This window comes from Pseudorca crassidens, chromosome 15 (genome assembly GCF_039906515.1).
Source record: "Pseudorca crassidens isolate mPseCra1 chromosome 15, mPseCra1.hap1, whole genome shotgun sequence".
Taxonomy (NCBI): Eukaryota; Metazoa; Chordata; class Mammalia; order Artiodactyla; family Delphinidae; genus Pseudorca; species Pseudorca crassidens.
Genome location: NC_090310.1, coordinates 27,215,748 through 27,241,276, shown reverse-complemented (window position 1 = coordinate 27,241,276; position 25,529 = coordinate 27,215,748). Strand labels below are relative to the sequence as shown.

General features: G+C 39.2%; 1 protein-coding gene across 13 annotated transcripts in view; it reads left to right on the top strand.

Moving 5' to 3' along the window:
• Window positions 1-25,529, top strand: part of MRTFB (myocardin related transcription factor B) — a 283,790-nt gene that overhangs the window by 212,680 nt on the left and 45,581 nt on the right. For all 13 annotated transcript variants that reach the window (XM_067706593.1, XM_067706588.1, XM_067706592.1 and 10 more), the window contains 5 exons: window positions 16,764-16,829; window positions 18,902-18,957; window positions 20,081-20,156; window positions 23,742-23,903; window positions 25,235-25,413. In XM_067706593.1, the coding sequence (XP_067562694.1) occupies window positions 16,764-16,829; window positions 18,902-18,957; window positions 20,081-20,156; window positions 23,742-23,903; window positions 25,235-25,413 (539 nt within the window). The remainder of the gene's footprint in view (window positions 1-16,763; window positions 16,830-18,901; window positions 18,958-20,080; window positions 20,157-23,741; window positions 23,904-25,234; window positions 25,414-25,529) is intronic.

Sequence of the window (25,529 nt, the reverse complement as noted above, 5' to 3'; positions counted from 1 at the left end):
TAAATTAATGGCTAACCCAAAATGTAATGCATTGGTGCCTTAAGTCATTGTTGAGGTGTATAAAACTGTTTGCCCATGCACAGAATGATCCCTAGATCATTACTGGATTACTAGAATCATTGTTTATTGTTTGATTTTTGTCATCTTCCACGTTCGGCTGCTTTTCGCTTTTCTGACCTGCTGCTTCTAATCTTCCAAGTAAGCAACAAATAAACAAAATGTAATAGTGGAATCCTGATTGTGTTGTTGATTCAATTAAAATGTATTGAGTCATCCTGGGAGAAGCGGACAAATAAGCAGTTAAAACAGAGAATGCTACCGAGCCTTCTTCTGTAAGTAAAGCACGTGAACTTTGCAGCATCTATTTTTATTTCTTTGGGAATTTCTTCTTTCTTTGTTTTCTGCCAGTGTTCTACATAACTGAAAGTGTTGTACAAGTGAGGCATCGCTAAATTAATGGGTCTTTTAAAAATAAATTTGAAGTGTACGATACGGTCCTTAAAATAAATTCAAATAACATACAGGTATGAAGGAAAAAGTAGAAGATTCTTTTTCCCACATGTAATTCAGTGTCTTTTAAAAATGGCTATATGCTGCCTTTGAGATGAAATTATGTAATTTAACTTTTTATTGGAAATCATTTTATTTGGCAGAAGTTTGAGTGCTTCTCCACAGCATCACTCCAGAGGTTGTAAACCTCTACAAGCAATGGCATTCAGGGAGCTCACAGCCTGCAGTGGGAAACTGAATGATCATTTAGAAGTTAAAATACACACACACATAAAAGACATAGCAGAAGAAACCTCTATCTGCTTTAGTCCAAATGAGTGAGGATCACAGACTGAGCGCCAGGCGTCTCTCTTGTGCTTCAGACCTGCACGGTCATCTACATCCCTGACGGCTCCAGTAGGCCCCTTACTTCTTCCCATGAAACACATTCCTCCAGGGCTTCCTGTCTCTCCGTCAGTGACACCTCCGTCCCCCCATTAGCTCACGGCAGGAACCCAAAATGGGAGTGATCCCTGATACCTTCCTTGACCTTCTCCTCATAGCCTGTCACCAAATCTGGTTATCGAATCTGTCAGTTCTACCTCAAAAATATTTCATTTCTCAACAGCACTGTTTCACCACAGCCCCACCCTTATCCAGGTCCCCTTCCTCAAATAGAATCTCAGCAGGAATCTTTACCCAAGTAGAGATAGAGCTGCCCAGCTGATCTCTGCCTACGCTCTGGCCGCCTTCAGCAAGTGAGGCCCTGCCTCTGTGCTACTTCTCTCTCTCTCCACAGCTGTTCTCTCCCAGAACGCCTCTCCTGCCCACCCATCCCCACCCCATCCCCACCCGATTGGCCTGAACAACTGCAGCTCATCCTTTGATCTGCATCATCATGCACAGTTGCTCTGACATTAGGATTGCACACAAGTTGTGTCCCAAGTTCACTGTTCTCCTTGTGTTTTTGTGGGCAAGTTGGCACATGTGTGTGTAGGTATACATATATAACGTTGAACAACGTGGGAGTTAAAGGCGCCAGCCTCCCACCCCCCTGCCATGCGCAGTCAAAAATCTGAGTACTGTTCTCTCTGCCTCAGAAACAAAGGAATTGACAGATGACTCAACCTAGGGCAGGAAACCAAAACGGTTTGGGTAAAATCAGGACTCAGACCCTAATTCTTTTGATTCCACATGTCGTGATCTCTAATCAAACACAAACTTTTCCCCCACTTAGTTAAAGATGTGTAAAATGAAAATACAGGTACTGTATTTATTGAAAAAAAAGTCCACGTGTAAGTGGACCTGTGCAGTTCAAAGCCATGTTGTTCAAGAGTCAAGTGTGTGTGTGTGTGTGTGTGTGTGTGTGTGTGTGTGTGTGTGTGTGTCTCTGTCTCTCCCATTCCTGAATCCACAAAATGGGAAGAAAAACCAGGATATTGAGCCAGGATCAAATGACCTCAAGAGAGTAGCATGTGCTTACTATTCTGGGAAAAACTGGAGGTAAATAATATTCCACTACTTTCCTGTTTCATTGTTAATTGTCTTTTTATTCAGAGAAGCTGCCTTAGGAATTTACCCTAAGGCATTTCAGAATCTTTTATACAACGTACATTTTCCCAATTTAGAGGGATTAGGAAAGAGCTTTAAGCTGTCAGCACAACACACATATATGGGATCTAAAAAAAACGGTACTGATGAACCTAGTGGCAGGGCAGGAATAAAGACACAGATGTAGAGAACAGACTTGAGGACACAGTGGGGAAGGGGAAGCTGGGATGAAGTCAGAGAGTGGCATGGACATATATACATTACCAAATGTAAAACTGATAGCTAGTGGGAAGCAGCTGCATAGCACAGGGAGATCAGCTCAGTGCTTTGTGACCACCTAGAGGGATGGGATAGGGAGGGTGGGAGGGAGACACAAGAGGGAGGAGATATGGGGATATATGTATACATATAGCTGATTCACTTTGTTATACAGCAGAAACTAACACAACACTGTAAAGCAGTTATACTCCAATAAAGATTAAAAAAAAAAAAAGTGTCAGCACCTCTGCCTATGGCTGCACACTGAAATTCTAATGTAGCAGTGAAACATAGACTTTTTGATTACCCCCCAAATAAGAAAAATAAACATTATCTTCTTTTGGAAACATGGAGGGTTAAGAAATCTGGACATTCAGGTATACAACCAGCATGGTCCTACAGATTAAAAATTAATTGTCTGAAAAAACAAATCAAGTTTTTTTTTAAACCTCTTTACATTGCTGGTGATCAGGCAATTAAGTGGATGATTTTACTTTTGCAGTGCCTATTATTTGTGTTATACTTCAATTTATTCCACTGTGTAATTTATTTCCACTGCGTTTTAACCAAGTGAGATTTTTTTAGATGCACATAGGTATGTATAATATCTTTCTGTATGTCTGCCACAGGCTAACGTTGTCCCTGCCATTCTGTACCACGTCCCCTGGCTTGATATCACGTTGTCATACCATGAGAAGCATACTTAATTCATTCCAACTTTTGACAAAAAGGAGAGGGGAATTTGTGTGAAGGTATGATCAGTTTAAAGAAACATGGCCCATTTTTAGCAGCCTGTTTCCATGGAAACAGAAGCAGCAGCCAACCAGAGAGTTATCAAAGTACCTGTAAATTTCCAAGGGCTGAGTGTTGAAAACATTGTCTTCCTGACCTCATGGTGCAGATTAATGCAGGAAATCTACAGTGCATTAGCCTGGACTGCTAGCATTTTTAGTTTTTACTTCATTTTTGCTCTTTAATTCCTAATAGAGGGTGAATGCTGCATTCTTGACTGTGACCTCCCTACCAGCAAGGGACAGTGGTTTAGAATTCCACAGTTTGTATCACCTGCCTCTTCCCCCACACCCCTCACCCCAGTGGACGTCAAAGGATGCAGTAGACTTTCTGATATTGGATGAAAGGCAGTATTTCCTAGGTAGTCTAAGACCTAACTTCCAAACACTGATTTGCACAGTTTTTTTTTAATTAACTTAATGTCGTCTCTCCTTTTCCTAAATGGAAAATAATCATAATATAAAAATTCCTGATCAGGGTGCCCTTTGCGCTCGGTAGTATCAGAGGTTTAGATTTATGTGCAAACCGTGTTAACTCTGCTTTTGCTTCAGACAGGAGTGTTGACGGGAGTTTGCTTAATGAGCGCAGATAGCATGGCTCTTATAGGACAAACCACCATTTTATTTTTGGCCTCTTTGCATTTCATTATTTTAAATTACTTGAAGAAGAACCTTATTTTATAATTGGCAAATCAGACCCCTGAAAATACAACCAAAAATCTGTGATCTTCGGTTGCTACTTTTTATCATCTATGAGAGTGCTTAAGTGTTTGTACGCTTCTCTAATGCAGCCTAAATTTCACATTAACTGTAAATGGAGATGAAAATAAATTACTGTCTACCAGTTTTTCATGCTCTTCTTTACTCCTTTGCCCTTAGTGTTCCCTTTTTCAGTCTTTTTACCCTTCAAAACAATATAATTAGATTTTGTCTTCTGTTCTACCACCAACATCAATTCAGAAATATCTGAAGCCTCAAATTCATACAACTAAGCAAGACAAGTGTTGGTTCTGTCCCATGATAATCACTTGCCCATACAAAATCTTCTTGGTGATTTATTCTTAAACTTGGCTAGAATTCTTTTTCCTTAGAAAATAGTAACTCAGTTATATACTTGTAAGTGTACCGTACAGAATTAAGTAAAACATGTTTATTAAAACTTCTATATGGTGAGCATTGTACAAGGTGCTAGAATATAAGGATGAGATTTAGAAGGGGAATTAGAGGCCCCCCAAAAACCAACAAAACCTAGAATTTGGTGTGACAGGAAATATGATATATAGCTGTTATTGTAGTTATCAAATCCTTAAAAGATGAAGTAACCGTTGGTGGTTAACGGAATTATGATGGTGAGGGGGGCTAGCTAGCGATGGGTGGGAAATAAGAAATTTGATTCTTGAGTAATTAGTGTCTTAAAGTCAGTTGCTCTGCCAACTGTTCCATTTTTTCTATTGAGGTAAAATTCACACAACATAAAATTAACCATTTTGAGTGAACGATTCAGGGGCATTTAATGTATTCACAGTGTTGTGCAAGTACACCTCTGTCTAGTTCCAAGACATCTTCATCAGCCCAAGAAAAAACCCTGTAGCCATTAAGCAGTGACTTCCCCCCAGTTCCAGGTAGCCACCAATCTGAGCTCTGTCTCTGTGTATTTACCAATTCTGGATATTTCACATCTATGGAATCATATATATGATGTTTTGCCATCTGGCGTCTTTTACTTAGCGTAATGTTTTTCAAGTTCATCCATGTTGTGGCTTACGTAGTACTTGATTTCTTTTTATGGCTGAATAATATTCCACTGTATGGATGGACCAGGATTTGTTTATTCATCTCTTGATGACATTTGGACTGTTCCCACCTTTTGGCTGTTGTGAATAGTGCTGCTGTGAACATGGGTGTACATGTGTGTGTTTGAGTACCTGTTTTAACTTCTTTTCAGTTCACCTAGAAGTGGAATTGCTGGCCTGCAACTGTTCTTAACTAAAGTTTTATATAATGAGCTTGAGAAAGAACTGCGAAATGTTCTAATTTTGTATCTTGTGGTCTTTTTCTCTGATGAAATGATATCGTTCACAGCCAGTGAGTGACTCGCCATTTCCTAACTGACTTCTCTCCCCCAAGCTGTTGCCATTATTAGTTGGAGCATGTCAAGACAAAATAACCATGTTTCTCTTTTCAACTTGTTCTTCGCAGTCTGCAATGATTATTTCAAATCTCCTTCACTAGCCTCAAAACTGACGTTTCCTTCATTCATCTCACTTTGAACAGATGACCTTTCTTCCTCCTTCTCTGAGAAAATAAAACCCATCATCTGGGAACTCTCTGGACGTTCCAGACCACATCTATAAACCTATCTGCAGCTGTATCCAATCCTCATTGCCTTCCTGTCATGATAGAGGAAGTGTCTCTTAACAAGGTTGTTCTTGTTTGCTCTGAATCCCCTCCCCTTCAAGGGATCTGCTACCTCTTATTCTCTCCTTTATTCTCATTCATATTCATTCATTCCCATTCTCTCCCTCCTCTCCCCTCCCCTTTTCTCTCTCGCTCTTCATCGCTTGTAAACCTGTTCAAGTATGTTCCAACCTGAAGTTCCACACCCCTCAAGCTTTCGCCTCTCTCCTACCTTCCTGGGCAACATCTTTTTTTTTTTTTTTTTTGCGCTACGCAAGCCTCTCACTGTTGTGGCCTCTCCCGTTGCGGAGCACAGGCTCTGGACGCGCAGGCTCAGCGGCCATGGCTCAGGGGCCCAGCCGCTCCACAGCATGTGGGATCCTCCCGGGCCAGGGCACGAACCCGTGTCCCCTGCATCGGCAGGTGGACTCTCAACCACTGCGGCACCAGGGAAGCCCCCTGGGCAACATCTTGAAAGCATTGTTTCCATTACTATCATTCTTACTCTTACCCCTCCCTAACCTCTTCCAGCCTGGTTTCCATCCATCACTCCGAAAAGCAGCTCCTTCATGTATTACAACAGCAGCATCGGACCCAGTTGGTCGTGACCCCTTTCTAGAAACACTTTTATACACACTCTCCAGGCTCCTCCTCCTCCTTAGGCAGCTTCCTCTCACTTCCTTTTTTGGACCTTCATCCCCTATCTGACCTATAAAAATGGGCTTTTAATTGTTGGATTTCCTAGGAACTTGGTCCTGTGCTTCTTGTTGTTGCCTCCTCTTTCTATATTCTCTACCTTGGCAAACTCCCATAGCTTCAAGTACTACATAAGTGACAACTTCCAAATTTTAGCCTCCTGCCAAGAGCTACCTTCTGAAATCTGGACCCATAGAGCCAGTTGTCGCTCTGACATCTCAGCTTCTAATTCAGACACGTCCAAGACTGAACTCCCTAAATGGCCATGATGTATTCTTTATTCAGTCAGTGGCCCACCCACGTGCTTAAGCCAGAAGCCCAGGCATCATCTTTATCTTTTTTCCTTCAAACACAACATCCAGTCCCTCAGCACATAGCGTTGATTTTGTTCTCAGTATTTTTCAAATCTGTCTATTACATCTCTCAGCTGTGTTGGAATTGAAGAAAAAAGAATGAGAAGTCTTAAGCTTATTAGGTTTCTGTCCTGGAACATGAGAAGAATTCTACCAAATTTATAAATAAATATGTGGTTTACAAGAGAAAGCTTAAACTGAGCTTATGACAACCACTGTAAATATCTCTGCATTCAGTCAAAAACCCAGCCCCATCACTCTCACTAATTCTTTTGATATCTATTGGTCCCTTACTGCTTAATAGTTATTTCAAATTTTACTATTACTTTGGCATAATATTGCTGATAGCCTTAGGTAAGAGTAAGTGATCTTTGTTTCTGAATTTAAAATTACCTTAAAGTATGATGATGTATATTATGGGGAAGGGATGAGCAAAAAGGTCCTCTCTCTTGCCTTGTAAGTGGGGATATAGATTGGTACAACCATTTGGATTGCAAAGTGTCCCTATCAAAATTTTCAGTGTGTGTGTGTGTGTGTGTGTGTATTTTAAGTGTGTGTGTGTATATATATATGTGTATATATATATATATATGTGTTTATACATACACACACACACACACACGATGACACAAAATGAAGATAATCACTGCAGCATTGTTAATAATAACAATAATAGCAGGAAATCTAGAAACTTAAATGTATATGATTGACACATCCATATGTTAGATACAGCCACTAAGATAACCAGAAAGAAGAATGAGCTGGATTTCATGGGTGTTTTTTTTTTTAAGCAGATTATCGAACTGTGTGACTGGTATGATGCCTCCGCGTGTATTTCCTTTGCATATTTTATACTTAACATTGCCAGAATATTCATGAAACATTCTCTAGAGCCATAGAAATTTAATAGTGGTTACCTTTATGGAGGAGGACTGGAGGTCTCTGGTGGGATGGACTGACTTTCACTTTTTTTTTAATTGAAGTATAGTTGATTTGCAATGTTGTGTTAGTTTCAGATGCATAGCAAAGTGATTCAGTCATATATTTTTTCAGATTATTTTCCATTATAGGTTATTATAAGCTACTAAATATAGTTCCCTGTGCTATACAGTAAATCCTGTTGCTTATCTATTTTTTATAGTAGTTTGTATCTGTTAATCCTGTATATACCACATCTTCTTAAATCAGTCGTCTTGATTGTCACTTGGGTTGTTTCCGTATCTTGGCTATGGGATGCGTGTATCTTTTTGGAATAGTGTTTTCATTTTTTCCAGATACATATGCAGGAGTGGAATTGCTGAATCACATGGTTACTCTGTTTTTAGTTTTTTTAAGGAACCTCCATAATGTTTTCCATAGCAACTGTACCAATTTACATTCCTACCAACATTGTACAAGGGTTCTCTTCTCTCCATACCCTCTCCAACATTTATTATTTGTAGACTTGTTGTTGTTGTTATTGGCCATGACGTGCAGCTTGTGGAATCTTAGTTCCCTAAGATTGAACCCTGGGCAGTGAAAGCACAGAGTCCTAACTACTGGACCACCAGGGAATTCCCTGTAGACTTTTTGATGATAGCCATTCTGACCAGTGTGAGGTCATTGTGGTTTTAATTTGCATTTCTCTAATAATTAGCGATGTTGAACATCTTTTCATGTGCCTGTTGTCTATCTGTATGTCTTCTTTGGAGAAATGTCTATTTAGGTCTTCTGCCCATTTTCTGATTGGCTTGTTTGATTTTTTTTGATATTGAGTTTTATGAGCTGTTTGTATATTATGGATATAGTTGGTCACATCATTTGCAAATATTTTCTCCCAGTCCGTAGGTTGTGTTTTCATTGTGTTGATCGTTCCTTTGCTATGCACAAGCTTTTAAGTTTGATTAGGTCCCATGTGTTTATTTTTGCTTTTGTTTCTTTTGCCTAGGGAGACTGATCTAAGAAAATATCTTTCACATTTTTGTTATTGTTGTTGTTGTTTTGGGCGTTGCGCGGGCCCCTCACTGCTGTGGTCCCTCCCGTTGCGGAGCACAGGCTCCGGACGCGCAGGCTCAGTGGCCATGGCTCACGGGCCCAGCCGCTCCGCGGCATGTGGGATCTTCCCGGACCGGGGCACGAACCCGTGTCCCCTGCATTGGCAGGCGGACTCTCAACCACTGTGCCACCAGGGAAGCCCTCACCTTTTTTTTAATGTCCTTTTTTATGTGCATGTGTCACTTTTATTTTAACAAATAAATAGAAAAAAATTTATAAAATGTGGATTTTTTTTAAAAAAACTACTTTGTTTTTTTTTGTCTGTGTTGGATCTTTGTTGCTGCAAGCAGGCTTTCTTTAGTTGCACCAAGCCGGGACTACTCTTCGTTGCGGTGCGCGGGCTTCTCACTGTGGTGGCTTCTCTTGTTACGGAGCACGGGCTCTAGACGTGCGGGCTTCAGTAGTTGTGGCACGTGGGCTCAGTAGTTGTGGTACACGGGCTTAGTTGCTCCATGGCATGTGGGATCTTCCCGCACTAGGGCTCGAATCCGTGTCCCCTGCCTTGGCAGGCGGATTCTTAACTGCTGTGCCACCAAGGAAGCCCAAAACATGGATTTTTAAATATAGGTGTTAGTGGTACATACACTGTGTATTTCTGAATCCCAGGCTTAGAAGGAAAGCCTTCAGGATGTGACTGCTTACCCTGTGACTACAAAATACCCATTCACAGCAAAGAACTAAAAATATGGGAATCGTTTTATTATTTTTTTATTTTTTTGCGGTACGCGGGCCTCTCACTGTCGCGGCCTCTCCCGTTGCGGAGCACAGGCTCCGGACGCGCAGGCTCAGCGGCCATGGTTCACGGGCCCAGCCGCTCCGCGGCATGTGGGATCCTCCCGGACCGGGGCACGAACCCGCGTCCCCTGCATCAGCAGGCGGACTCTCAACCACTGCGCCACCAGGGAAGCCCCGGGAAACTTTATGGAGTTAAATTTTTTTAATCCTGTTGATGATGGGGAGGCTCAGTATGTTTGATGGTAGGGGGTGTATGGGAAATCTCTGTACCTCCCGCTTGATTTGGTTGTAAACCTAAAACTGCTCTAAAAAAGTTTTATTTTTAATCCTTATGGTATTATGTTTGGAAAAAAAAGTGGTTATCTTCACCGATTATCTAAAGTAGTAGTAGTAACAATAATAATAACCACCACCAGCTTTTTTTTCCGTTACGCGGGCCTCTCACTGTCGTGGCCTCTCCCGTTGCGCAGCACAGGCTTCGGACGCGCAGGCTCAGCGGCCATGGCTCACGGGCCCAGCCGCTCCGCGGCATGTGGGATCGTCCTGGACCGGGGCACAAACCCGTGTCCCCTGCATCGGCAGGAGGACTCTCAACCACTGCGCCACCAGGGAAGCCCAGCTTTTTAAACATTTACTTCTGAGGAACAGAAAAAGCAGTCCATCAGTCTTTTGCTCTTTTGATACAGATTTTTTCAAGATGTCATTTGCCCCTAGCTGATTGAACAAATGCAGTTGTAAACTTTACTGCTGAACCAGCTGCTTGATAGAACACTGAAATCAGGGTTGAATGGGGCCCCCAAATGTAACTGTTCTAAGGTATTACTTAGGGGCCAGTTAATCCCTCCTGTATCTAAGTTCAAAAGATAATATGAAGATGTTGGCTTTTCTAAATTGTCTTATTTTTATAGGACCAGGCCCTTAAATTAGCACTCTTTAAACAATGCATAATAAATTTCTGCCAAAGTACAACTACTTCATTCTCTTAACTACTCAAACATCTTTAAACAAATTTTTAAAAACTGAAACCAGGGTCTGTTTTTTGCCTAATATTATCTTCAGAGTCAATACATAGTCAATTCTAGAGTATTTTTCAGTTTCCCATCTTTGCTTTTGCCACTGATTTACCCAGCCTTTACTTGACTGGCTCAGGGTTTCGGGGTGTTTTTTCCTCCCTTCATGATTCTACAGTTTATTCTGTCCAGTGTCCTGTAATTAAATAATATACATTGGATCTTCTCTTTGACTTGCAGGCAGCTGCTAATCCCCACCTCCACGCTCCGTCCCCACTCATCCCACCCTCCTTCATACCCCATAACTGAAACTAGCTATTTATAAAGAATTTCTTAAGACCATGGCTGCCTGCCATACTGCTTCCCAGAAAGTGTCATTTCTGCCTTGTTTTTGTTATATACGTTCCTCAGATGTCCCCTTGCAAATCCCCTGGCCCAAAACTGTGCTTTGTTTTGGCTTGTTCAACTCATGCCAAATTGCTATATGTTATTAAAATGCTGCATAATGTGGGTTTTTTCCTTTAGAGTAAAAAGGCACTTTATGTCATATTATGGAAACATTTCAAACATTCTACTTATAGAAACAAAAGAGAAAAGACATATCTTGGTTCAAAAAGCAGCTAAAAATTTTGAAGGGGTGTAAATATTATGTGAAAGACATTATTCTATTTTGAGGTTGTTTTTTTTTTAATATTGGAAACTAATCCTAAAATTTTGCTCTAAAAGCACTTTAATCCACTTAAGAATCAGGGGAAAGGAACTAAGAGATGACACTTTTTGCATGTGTGCGTGTGTGTGTGGTACGCGGGCCTCTCACTGTTGTGGCCTCTCCCATTGTGGAGCACAGGCTCCAGACACGCAGGCCCAGCGGCCATGGCTCACGGGCCCAGCCACTCCACAGCATGCGGGATCTTCCCGGACTGGGGCACGAATCCGTGTCCCCTGCATCGGCAGGCAGACTCTCAACCACTGCGCCACCAGGGAAGCCCAGAGATGATACTTTTTAATTCTAAACTATTTCTGATGATGAATAAGAATGACATTTCCTCTTTGCCATTAGATGAGCTACCTTTCATTTTTCAGAATGGTGGTTAAAATCACGTTTTTACTTTTCTTGTATTAAAAAAAGAGCAAGTTGAAAACATTTATGTTGACAGAATATTGTTTTTGTCTTTTATAACAAGACATAACACTTAAGTAGAATTTTCCAAATTATATGCATTTTTCTTTTTGTTGAAATGTAATCAGAAACCATGAATGTTAGCCTTAAGAAATAATAACACACATCATCTTGGAAAAATTCAAAAATTAATTAAAATTTTTTCTCTAAATGCAACAGATGTAAAGTAGTCTGTATCCATGTTTTCACACGTCTACTATAATTTCAAAGATGATGGTTTGCATACAAATTTGTCTCCTTACTTTATGGCCATGCCTTATATGGACCACATAGGGAATCCTCCTTTTAGGAATTAAGGAAATAACTAAAAATAAGGAATAAACTTTATACACAAAAAACCCACCGTAGCATTAGTTATAGTAGTTGTAAAAATTGGAAACAACCTAAGTGATAAATAATAGGGGTATATTTAGTAAACTATGCATGTCCACCCAGCAGAGTATTTTATGTAGCCATTGAAATAACAAGAACATTTATCATTGTACAGTGTGATCATAGTATGTAGAAGCAGAGAATCAAAAATTATGCTTAGCTGGGCTTCCCTGGTGGTGCAGTTGTTGAGAATCTGCCTGCTAATGCAGGGGACACGGGTTCGAGCCCTGGTCTGGGAGGATCCCACATGCCACAGAGCAACTAGGCCCGTGAGCCACAACTACTGAGCCTGCGCGTCTGGAGCCTGTGCTCTGCAACAAGAGAGGCCGCGATAGTGAGAGGCCCGCGCACCGCGATGAACAAAGACCCAACACAGCAAAAATAAATTAATTAATTAATAAACTCCTACCCCCAATATCTTCTTTAAAAAAAAAAAAAATTATGCTTAGCTAAGAGACAGAGGAATACACCAGTATGGTAACAGTAGTTGTATATCTCTCTGGTTGATAATATTATTGGTGATTTTCTTTTTTGGTTTCTTCCTCCTCCTTTTTAAAATTTCCTTATTTTCTGTAATGAACATGTATCACTCTTTTAATAGGTAAAGAGATTTATTTTCTTTTTAATAAAAAATAAAAACCTTGGACTCAGGCTAGTTAAGAAAGATGTGACACAAAGGGTAAGCAAACGGCTCTGTAACCTCATCTCCTTCTGTTAATGGAGGTCCTTTGTGTACCTCTTGTGAATTTTGTCATCGGGAAACACAGAGCTGTTATAGACTTCTCAGCCTGTGGTAACGGTTTTTGCACAGAGAATACAGTGCTAGCTGTATAATGAGATACGCTGTTAACACCTGTGTGCCACCACCCCCCCCACACACACACCTTTCTGAGAAAATGAAACAGGTTTAACCCCACCCATTTTAAACGTAAGAACTTCTTAGGTCCATGTATCAGATTATTTTCATTTCTACATGTTTCAGAGATAAAGATATTCCTTGAAAATGTTCAAATGTGAGCAGTCATAACATGAATTCTATTTCAGCGCCATTATTACTGTGTCCTTTGTTTTCTGAAAGGATGTAGCGGCTCACTCACTGAGTGTTTTGAACTCTTTTTTTTTTCCTTCCAGAATTCTGTAGATTTACATGTTTTCTTTTCTGGCATGTAATTATTTGTAAGATGGCCATGGAGTTGCTGAATTTTAGTCAGTTTCCTAATGTGTTGGAAGCTATGATGTCAGCCCAGTAGCACAATTTATCAATTCAGCAAGGCACCGGGGGCGAATGCTCTCAGGTCTGTTTTCAGACACAAGGCCATTGCCCCGAGGTTGGCTTCTTAGGCAGCCATACACCACCACCCCCTGCTGCTGCCACAGGAAAGCAGTGCTGGACCAGCGTCTGGTCTTCTGTCTGTGGCTACAGGAGTGCAGTCTCGTGAACGTGTGCAGAGTATGTCAGGTTTCCAGGGATCAGCCAGCCTACCGGGTTATCCATTGGTCTTAAGAACTGCAGCTGTGCAACAGGCCCAGTAGCATTCAATGATCTGGGCCGTCCTGCCCTCCACACAGACGTGAGTTTGGAGGCTGCAAAGGGAGGAAGATGGTCTCCAAGGTTAACTTGATAAAGCATCTTTAGATGCTCACATGCCCACAATGGTGAACGCCCCTATGATCGTTAAGAGTCAGGCCCTCTCTATTCAGGGTCTCTTCCCCCTTCACGGTCTGGATGAGCTCTGCCCACGTCTGGGCAGCTCTAGCTTTCTAGTGTTGCAGGACAGTTCAGCTGTCTACATCATTCAAGCCTTGTTCTTCCTGGCCTGGGTGGTCTGCCTTTAAGGGACAGGTATTGCTTGTCATTTATTGTGTTAACTTTCTTTTTTTCCACTCATTTGATGAGTGGAAAAGAGTAAAAGGAAGTTTGCTATTGTCCAAAATTATGGGCCTGTACCTATCTGATAGGTACTTTTTATAATCATTAGTACTCAGAAGAGCCTCCATCGGGTTGCGAGTGATTGGTTGTATTTGATGTGAACGAATACTGTAATTGTGTTTTAACATTGACCAAAAGTGGCAATGTACCCAAGTCTCTCGATAGGGCATAGTGCCTTATATTCAACATAATGTGTCCCACCTTTTGGTATAGATGAAAACTAAATCAAGCTGGGTAATCTGCAGTCTTAACAACATGGCTGGTTATTTGCCTCCTCTTCCATTCATGTTCTTCCTAATGTCTTTGCCTAAAAACAGACCTTCTATTCACAGCTGCTGCTGTTCTTTCCCATGCATGCACCCTGCAGTCACTAACAGACGCCTAATGAATAGGCTCTTAATGAATGAACATGCCTGGGGAAGGCTGCCTGCCACACCTGCTTTGAGTAATATTTGTAGTGTGAGGGTATTGCTACTCGGGAAAATTAATAGGTAATGAGAGCATTGATCGGGAAGATTATTCTCCTACCTTCGAGCAGTATGAAATAAATAGGATTGATTGTTTTGTCGTGAAGAAAAATGGATGGAAAACACAATGGTTTTGTTTTATTTTAACAACTGGTGGTTGGTGACATGCATTCATTTGGCGTATTACCCTCATGGCAACAGATACCTTCGCACAACAGCATGAAAATACAATTTCTGGTGAAAGATAATACAGCTGACAGGACTGCTGTGAAGGCGCATGAGGGCAGCTGACCAGCGTACAGTCAGGAGATGCTTCAAGACTAACAAGCTGTTGTCACCATGTTGTTGCGAATGTATCTCTCATTCCAAGATGCCATTCGCCTAGAAATATGTATTGTGTTTGACACATTTGTCTCACTAGTATGGTGCTTTGTTTGTCTTAAACCAAAGAAGAGGCTGATGATATTTTCATTACCCTTTCTATTTTACTCCTTTCTTTGAAGACTCCTGTGGGAGAAAGGAAAAATACTACTGCTAGAGATTCTGCAACAGCCGTGGACCACCGTGTTCCAGAAGTGTCAGCCTTTGCACTAGAGATTGTTCTGACCCTTTTCTCCTCTCAGTATTCCTTTTCTTGGTATTCTGCCTCTCGAATATGACCACCTTGATTTCAGACAAGAGTTAACTTCGGCATTCATAGAAGAATGTCGGAGTATGCAGGCATTTGGGTGCTATCAGATCCACAGGTCATCTCCTTGGTTATTTTTGTTCCTAGTAAAGTACAGTGGGAACATACTATTCTCAATAAACTATAAGTTATCAGGGAAAAGATCTTTGTGTTAGAGCATAATTGATTCAGAGAACCACAAAACATTTTAATGTGAGAAACGTGCATATATTTTTTTGACTCTAAGTTTTTCTTTTGCTGTGTGTGTAATAGAATCTTATGTCAATTGCTTCAGTTCTAAATGGGATGTCAATGAAGCTTTGTGGCCCCCAAAAGAAGCATATAAAATTTTTTTTCAGTATTAAGTAAAGGATAACATTCATATCTAGCAATGAATATGAAAATATATTTAAAATATATCTAAGATTGGGGTCTGCTCTGCAGTCAGCACAAGGGCAAGCAAAAAGCAAAGGATATGAGGGCCACAGGCCCTGCATCTTCAGGTCTTGGGGTTAATTGCAAGTAGGAGCCGTCATGTGCCTTGCATTTGAGCCTGGTCCAAGCCAGCCTCATCACGCCCTTGCTAAAAAATTGTCTTCCTTCCCTACCATTTAAGAAATACACATAGCTAATTTTTTTTTTTTCATATTGACAACCCTTAGGCGGACCCTTAATAATCCTAACCTTGGTTTTCATCCATGGTTTGAAAGAAAAATTAAAAATGGAAACTTAAAATTGAACGTAAGGCAAACCAAGGAAAATATTTTTCAAAGTTACTTCATATATTACTCTTTTTTGAAATCAGCTCACTTTCCAGACAAAAACATAGAGATGCTATGAAAGGAATCTGCTTGAGAAATCTAGGGGGAAAAATATATTTTATTAAATTTGGCAAGCGGGATTTCCACATTTTGTGATGTATACCTTGTTTTCTACAAGTTTAATGATTTATTTACTCTTTTAATTAAAATAATTAGGTACCAATTGATTTGTGGCTTTCTTAGAACTTCTGGAGTGAGATGCAGTGTTATGTTTTGCAAAGATTATTAAACTTCAAAGTCTTAATTCAGAAATTTTCCTTTGCGTAATTAGTAATATCTCATAGGTCTAATTTTTATTATGAAGTTGGCCTTCATTAAAGCTATTTAAAATTTGTTCCAGGGGCTTCCCTGGTGGCGCAGTGGTTGAGAGTCCGCCTGCCGATGCAGGGGACGCGGGTTCGTGCCCCGGTCCGGGAAGATCCCACATGCCGCGGAGCGGCTGGGCCCGTGAGCCATGGCCGCTGAGCCTGCGTGTCCGGAGCCTGTGCTCCGCAACGCGAGAGGCCACAGCAGTGGGAGGCCCGCGTGCCACAAAAACCAAACAAAAAAAAATTTTCCAGATGGAGTTCGTTCCTCCAAATACATTAATCTTTCCTTAAAATACATTTTTGCTATTAACTTGTTTTTTAAAAAAAACTAAGGAATGTCAAGGTATCTCACATTTCTATTTTTTATTAATAAGAATATATAAGCCGACTATTTTTGTTTATTTGCTGAGTACGATGTGATTGTATTTAAACAACAAAGACATAGCTTTAATCATCAACTTAAGATTATTAACTGACTAAACAAAAGATAAGCTGAGAGAACTTCAGAGTTCACCCAAAAGGCAGAAATCACAAACTGATTTTTTTTTTTTTTTTGGACAGGTTGAATGGTACCAGGTAGTATCCTTATTCAATTATGAAATATAAGCTTTTTAAGTAAGCTAATTGTATCTCTTCTGGAACTTTGTAAGTTGGACCCTACAGTTTGCCTGTTAACTCCAATGGTGATTATTTCCTTTTCACAGTGCTCCAGCTGAGGCTGCAACAAAGGAGGACGAGAGAACAACTAGTGGACCAGGGCATCATGCCACGTAAGATTGAAGTGTCACTGTCATTTCTAATGTGATGTAACAAAATGGGCATGTCTAAGAAGAAGCTGTTCCACACTCTACTTTCAGTGGTATCCATTTAATCCACATACAATTTATAAGGAAAAACCAGGCATCAGCATTGCTAACCTAACAGAATCATTTAAAATACATTTTGGAAACCAGATGCAACTTAAAAGATAGACACAAATTTTATATTATCAAAGAATACCTTTAAAGCTCTGTAATTAGGCTAACATCAGTTCTTACTTCAAACTTCAGCATTACTTTTAGCTTTAAAATAACTGAAATAATCACTCTAGATAATGAATCCAATGATACTTGCAAAAGTAACATGATAAGTTAATTCAAAACCTGGTTCTACTTTAATTCAAATTAATTCTCTTTGATGCTATAATATAGTCTATATAATTATGTATCTCAATTACAGGACTAATAAGCATTCTATTTATAATTAATAAAATCTTTCTTGCCCAAGTACAGATATTTTCCCAAGTAGCTCTAGGCTTCATTCCTTCATTTTTGAGAGTCTATTAATTTTAGAATATTTGTCCAAGTTGTCTTCTTTACCTTTAATCACCAAATTTGGAGGTGATTTTATATTTTAGAGGAGAAGAGTGGTGGTTTTGTATAGGCTGTTAGCATTATTTTGGGATTTTTGTCTAAAAATTGATTTCTCTAAGAAGTAACTTATTTGGCTTAAAAAACTAGAAAGAAATTACAAAATGTACTTATGCTTCCCAGTCTTCACAGTCACTGCTATTGCCTTTTTTTGGTTTGTGATAAGGAGATGTTTTTCCCTGTGAACACTTTTTTTTCTGAACTACTATTAATTGAGTATCTACATATTTTAAATCTAGCATTGTGATAAAACCAGTTATCAGAAGCTGGTTTGATAATCTGCCAGATTTCTCCACCACTGCATTCCTGATATGAGTCAATCAAACAGGATCAAAGTGCGGTGCTTTAAATACCACTGTGAAGCCAGCTGTAGTCTGCTTTTAGGAGCTGGTCCCTGGCCAAACCTGTTTGGCTGGGCTTCTGTGAGTCTTTGCAATGCTTTAAGTACCAGAATTGAAAAAAATGTTACCAAGAGCTGATGGGCCAATACTGGGAGGTGATAGCCCAGGTTAAGCCTAGTCCTGCATTCCATCCACATTCTCTGACTGCCCATAGTGATAAGTGCAGGGTGTAATCAGACAGCAGTGGACATACACACAGAAGATTTTGCAAAGATAATTGATAGAAATTCTGTAGTATGTGATGTTTTAATAAACACTGCCTCTCTCTCTCTCTGGGACTTTGGAATAATGTACTAGAAGTTAACATATTAAGGAATCACTGTGTCTTTAGAGTGAGTTGCATTGTGGTATGGTAGAAAGAGAATGAACCTGCCAAATTCAGAATTCTAGATGTAAATCCCGCTTTGACCACCATCTAGCTGTATAACTTCAAGAATTCATTTAACCTCTTTGAGCCTTTCATCTGTGCTGGGGCTAATACCTATGTCACAAGGCTGTTGTGATGATGAGCAGCAATATAATTGTGATGGGCCACAGAGCAAGGCGCTAAGTGTGTTGTGGGTTCTCAGTAGGTGGTAACTCTGCTCTCTTAGACATGAACTGCAGAGTGTCCTCAAGTTCAAGGCTAGATCACTCCAACGTTAAATGCCCTAAGGACTTGTGGGCTTTTCCCAGTAACTTGTAGGGCCATAAGAGCAAAGACCTGTTAAGGAACCATCAAACAGTTCCCTTGGTAATGGTAATTTGCCCCAACTATGGGCTGGAACTAGTCTGACCTGATATATGCATTGCCATTATGTGTACAACTCTGTTGTGAATGTTAACTTGTTTTATTTGTAAAACACATAATTTTAATTCTGAAACATTTAAGGTTTCAATTTTGCAGATCTCCTAAAGGAGCTAGGAAATAAATGGAACTGTAGAGGCACACTAATCAGATTAAGAGAAAACATCACCATGATACGCTGTAACATTTGACTGAAGTATTAACTCCTCTATTTATACCATGGAAATGATTTCTTTTTCTCACAGCCCTGAAGAGCCCAGCGGCATTCCACGAGCAGATAAAAAGCTTGGAACGAGCCAGAGTAAGGAATTTCAGTTTAAAATATTCTGCTTCTCTCTTTTGTATTAAAGTACCTGTGGACAAGTAACAGTCTTACTCCTACGTATATCAATGGAGAAAATATAGTGTATTTTCAGGATAACATGGCATATAGAGTAATATATCCTGGGGTAGTTTTATCTTGGAGGTTTATAGAAAATACAGGACATTCAAATTTTGTTCTTTTAAAACTAGTAAACTAGTGTTGTACATAGGACAAATCACACTTTTTTCTTACTTTTGGAGCATAACAACAGTTTTTAGAATAATGATGGAGTAATTCTGCCATTTGTTACCTCTGCAGACAGATAGCCCAAGTGATGTACTGACACCGGATCCTTCCTTCGTTTCCCTCCTGGGTCTATGTTAGCAGTACATTTGACCAAGGGTGGGAGAATTTGGCTGAATGAGGAATATTGCCATATTCAGCTCTGTTTTATTCTTTGAAATGACTCCATCATAGTTGCACACTAAATTGGTGTTTATTATTTTTCTTTAAAAGTGCCATTATTCTTTTTGTTTTAGAGGAAACTTCTATCATGCAATATGAAAATAAGCATGTTCCAAAAATTCCTTAAGAATTTTCCCAGGATGCAATAATGATCTCTTAGAGTCTTAGAAAATACAAAACCCATTTTAAAGCCTTATTGTTTAGAATTGAGTACAGTTCTGAATAAGAAAGCATGATTAAAGATAGGAATTCATCACAGAAAATACATTAGGATTTTTAGGAAATGTGTTATCTTAGATGGATTTTTACTTGACCTGAAGTGTAGATTTTATTGATTTTAGATATTTAAATGTTCAAATCCTCTCTTCAAAATTATGAGCCTTTGCCTTTTCCAAGTTTTAAAATAAAAGTTTATAAAGTACTTACTTTATACCAGCATACACTTCAAATCCCTGTACAACTTTGAAGGCTGCAATTTAAATCATGTATTGGATAATAGTTTTTCAAAGTACTAATTTCTACTCTTCCTCTCAAAATCATGATCAAAAGAGTATACAATTTATTTAAATAGAGTACCTTGAGAAAAAAATGTAAAACTACAATAAATCATAAACAATTTATGATAAGAATTTTTCTCTCTCTCTCTTTTTTAAAGACCGAAAACTTTTTGAAGCACAAGATTCGGAGCCGACCAGATCGTTCTGAACTTGTCAGGATGCACATTTTAGAAGGTAAAAATTCTATTTCTGCTGCTTTTGCTACATTTTCTCAAGAAAAGAAGTGAGAATTCCACCATTTCTGTTTATTCCCATTTTAATAACTTTTTACCCCACAGGCTGACATCCTCCAAACTGGATAGCAACATGAAGACCCAAAGCTAAAAATGTTATGTTAGATACATGGGGAAGGTTTGATTCTCCAAATAGCCAATTGATGGACTGACTCTTGCCCGCCAGCTGGGGGTGCTATAGGTATCTCTACCATACTGTTCTGGAAAAACATTTTCGGTCCAGAGGATTTCTTCATCAGTGAGGGATGTGCGCCTGCTCATTAAGTCATAAAGGGTATGACAGCCACAAGTCTAACGCTCGATTTTCAACGACTGGGACCCTGTTAGGTCTACCTGGGTCAAGGCCCATACCTGACATTTTCTCTTCGTTGCTACTTAACCTACAACAATCCAGCTCGATCTGACCATTATCACAAACTAGCTCCACCTGACCCACCAGATTTTCTCGATGACTGAGTGTCATCTCTTAGGAAGCTAGTAAGGACAGTTCCACTCCATCTTTGGTGAGACATGTGGCTCAGGCCGTGATGTTTTTCTCTCTAAAAACAGAACATTCTCGAAATCTGGTATCTCCACCATTAAATTCCTGAGTTACATTTTCTTTCATTGTTTTGCTTTACTGACTAATTTGTGGACTAAGGAGCTTTGACCCTGTGATAGTCTTGAGAGTGTTAAACCCTGAGCAGAAACAGAAACTTCTCAAACATTTAGAGACCGTTATTAGGTAGGAGGAAGATTAGATTTGTGTTCTCTGGCCTAATGATAGAGTTAGTATTAGAATTAGGTTGATATGACAGAGTATTAGATTATAGCTCAGCATAAAGGTCAGTCAGATATGTCCAAGATAAAATCTTCAAGAAGTGATACGGTTGCCATTATTAGAGCTGTTAGTACACTGGCCTGCAAGCTAGACACCAGAGACCCAAGTGAGCCAGATGGATGCCCACCTTCATGGAGCTTACATTCTAGTGGCACAGACAGATAATACATAGGCAAAACAAATAAATTACAGATTGTGAAAAGTGCTCTATAGGGAATAAACAGGCTGCTGTGATAGGGAATAAACACAGGCTGAAACCACATTAAGGATGTTGTAAAGCAGTTCCAGCTATCAAGTTGGCCTCTATAACCCCAAGTAGTGTCTCTTCTAATCCAAATAATCTATGATTATGTAACCATCTTCATGTCTGGGATGGGAGGTGAGAGGTCTGTTCCTGTCTCTACTTTGGGTTGGGAACGTCTCAGAAGTCTGCTGGACTAAAAAAGCTTTTCCAGAACTCCAGTGGTAGGGTAGGAGCAGGTACCAGCTGTCAGGGATAAGTGAATCTTCAGAGAAGCAAATTTGCTGGTAAGTAACTTGGTAAATGGCTCCTTCTGTGCCTCAAAATATCTTGACCTATAAGGAACATTTTTGTAGGAATGATGCTGTCTGTTTCAACTTGCCTTCTAACTGTAACAGGCTTTATTAATATAATTAAAACTAAGGCAAATACATTTAACTATCAAAAGGAATCATATCTGCTTTTTCCAAAAAGAGACTACTCAGCATTTAAAAACCTAACTATGTATATGAATGAACCATAAGTGATGTTTTTAGGCCATCTCTTCTAAAGTAGAGACTTTTGAAGTAAGAAAGAACGTCACATCTGTAATTTCAAAAATACCTTAAAACCACCCCCGACTTATTATAGCATTATCCCAATTTTGATCGAATTGGATGTTTGGCAGGCAAAAGTCTAAATTATTTCCTGAAGTTCAGCAGCCGAAAGCCAGCCTCGGCCTCATGGAGATGATGAAGCAATCAGACCAGGAACAGAAGCATACCAAAATGCCAGCCTCTAATTATTTACTTTTGGGATATTTTCTTCCCAAACATTCCTGATATCACTTGGATAATGTCAGTGGAAGAGAGGAAAAGGCAGAAGACTCTCCTGCCTAGATCTTAACAAAGGCTTTTAAACATCAACCTAAAAGTGGTTTGCACGATCTACTTCCCCCCACCTATCATCTTCCTGTGTGGCTAGAAGGGTTCTGTCTAATAAGATTGGGGCCAGAGTTGTTTATACAGGAAAATTATAAAAATGAGATGGGCATACGTGTTATTTTAACTTATAGAAACATGAATTTATTTGCCAGTATTCCAACTTAGGGGTAGGACCTTCACGTGCAGGGAAGGCTTTAACGAATGGAGCTCACATCTTTCTTGTATAAAGCATAGCCATTGTACATCATCTACAATTTCCATTCATGGTGGAACAAAACTCAAAGACACTTGAAAAGCAATCTGAGTTTAAAAATCCTAGATTTTATCATTTTTCCCCAAATCTTTTACCGTTGTTAGTTGCCCTAAGTAATGCGACAGTGATTTTTTTTTCAATGGCTTACCTTTATCAAGTCATTCCAAAGCATTTAACTCAGGTTTCCAAGAAATAATCATTTTATTTTTGAAGTTTATGATTTCCCCATAACATCTGGTTAAATTATGTATTGACAATAGCAGTCACAATAGTGATGAGCTATTTTGTAGACAATCAAGATTGATACTTGGTAAGCACATAACTTAACCAGTAGAAAGACAAGTGATCAGCTGTGCTGGAGGGTAGTTTATTGGCCCTTGGGGTCTCAGTGCTCTTTGGGCCTCAGCCAGGCCATCTAACCTACAGAATGAAGAACATCAGATAATCCTGACGTTACTTACAGGGAATTTCATTAAAAGACCTTATACTGAATAATTTAAGGGGCAAGCGACTTTCAACTCAGTATTGGGTTAACCCCTCATCATTATCTTTAATCAATCATAAACATTATTTAGAACAATGTAATAAAATAATGAGAGTTACCAGAAACACAAGTAATTGACAGAATTATGCAAATGAATGAGTTATGATATAGTATCACACCTGTTATACAACTTTATGCATATGTGGGTAGATGAGTTGATGCTTCTATATGACTATTAATTACTATGTAATTGAATGTCCCAAGGTTATGTATTCAGAATAAACCCAAATTCTTAATTATGATGAAGGACTCTGAGATGCACATGGATTGATCGAAGGATGTGATTTGTAGCTCTTCCCACTGACTCCTGCAGAGAAGCTTATATCCTGAGATAACAGTTTCTCCCCTTCTACGAATTGACTTTCCAATGAAGCCAAATCTAAAACTGCGAACTTCTTGAGCCATGAACCACATCTCTCTTGTTCATCCTCTGTATCCCCAATGCCTAATAAATATGAATTTGACTCTCCTACCATAAATGAGCAATAGCAGGACCCCATTTTTGGCTTGAGCTCATATTAATTTGAGTCTGAGGACATCCATACTGTATAGATGGTATAAAGCTATCTAGGACTAAAAATGTAAATTGTATACAGGAGCATTCTTAAACAGTCATTGTCTCTCCATAAATATGTTAGGAATACGTAAGTCTGTTTATACCAGTTTAAATTAGTTGGCCTGAAATAACATTATGGAATAGAAATAGTAATTCAAGTAATGGTTAAAACTGTGTTTCCTGTTTTAGAAACATTTGCAGAGCCATCCCTGCAGGCTACTCAGATGAAGTTGAAAAGAGCTCGACTAGCTGATGATCTGAATGAAAAGATTGCTCAAAGACCTGGTCCTATGGAGCTGGTAGAGAAAAACATCCTTCCTGTAGACTCCAGTGTTAAGGAAGCAATTATAGGCAAGACTCTAAAATTTTACTGTTTTCTGGGAGAAAAAGAAACTTGGAAGTTGTAAATAAGAAAAATCAGTTTTAAATAAGAAAAATTTAATTTAAAAAGCCAGCACTAATCATGACTGTTGTTTTCTGGGTAAATTAGAAATTGATTAACATTTGCACTGATTCCCATTATTACTGTTAGTGTTGTTATATTATGTATTACAAGACAGGCATCTCTTACCACAGAGATTCCTCTTGTTACATCTGAGGTTTAAGTCTGTCTTTTTTTTTTTAAATTAGGGTATAGTTGCTTTACAATGTTTAAGTCTTTAAGTTCTGATTTTGTTACCATGTTTTCTAAGTTAAACTTATTGTATTATGTTTAGTTTCTGTTGTTTTAAGATTTTTCATTATTTTAGTTCAGTTTACTTCTAGGAAAGGTAAAAATAGTTTGTTCAGTCTTAGTTCAGCAAGGTGAATAGCAGATGCGTATAGATGTATTCATTAAGAATGGTAGAATCTGCCCATTTTATCCCAGTCTTACCATACTTAGTTACTAATGTTTACCATTTTTTTCTGGCATAAACTTCAGCAGAAAAAAATTGTTTTCCAGAATAATGCCACTTTTTCAGCAAGCAATTTTGAAGTTAATATCCTACTTAAAAAACTATTATAGTTTCCATTAATCATGGGGACTTCATATTTTGCATTAGTATGAATTTAAATCTTAGGTAGTCTGTAGCCAGTAATTCTAAGTAGTACAATTCACTATGATTCCATTCAATTCCGAAGAAATGGGCCCCAAAAGGTAAGATGTCAGTACAGCAGGGCTGCTCTGTGAAGTGGGACTTATCAACAGATACCCAGTCAGAGCCCCATTTTGCCTTATAATGTTTTTTAACAGTTGGATTCCAAATGTTGGATCCAAACAAGGTCCACACATTGCCTTTAGCTGATGTATCTCTTAAGTCAATCTCCTGGGTGGGTCTTCCTCCTCCTTTCTTTCCTTACTTTTTATTTGTTGATGAACAGGCTTTTATCCTCTAGCATTTCCACATTACTAGATTTTTCTGAATGCACTTGCATCCCTAGGTGTCATTAAAAACTTTCTTGTCTCCTGTACTTCCTATAACTAGTATTTGGATCCAAAGACTTGATCTGATTCAGGTTGGGTATTTTTCCCCAAGTATTCATCTTAGATAGTGGTGTGTTCTTCCATGGGGAAGTACATTATGTTCAATTTTGTTTTTAACCAGCTTCTTAAGTCCTTATAATGAATAATATTTCTCCTTTTTCATTTTAACCTTGGTATTCCAAGGCCAAGATAAATTAAAAATCATTTCTTTCTTTAGGTGTTGGGAAGGAGGACTATCCCCAAACTCAGGGCGATTTCTCATTTGACGAAGACAGCAGTGATGCTTTGTCTCCAGACCAGCCAGCCAGCCAGGAGTCGCAGGGGTCAGCCGCGTCCCCAAGTGAGCCAAAAGTTAGTGAATCGCCATCTCCTGTGACTACAAACACTCCAGCCCAGGTACCACCTTTCTTGTTTTTACCCCTCAACAGAGAAAGTGCCTTGATTTTTACATATCAACGTAATATGTTTTCACCAGAGGAGAAGTCTGAAAGTGAAGAAGAATATAGGTTTGT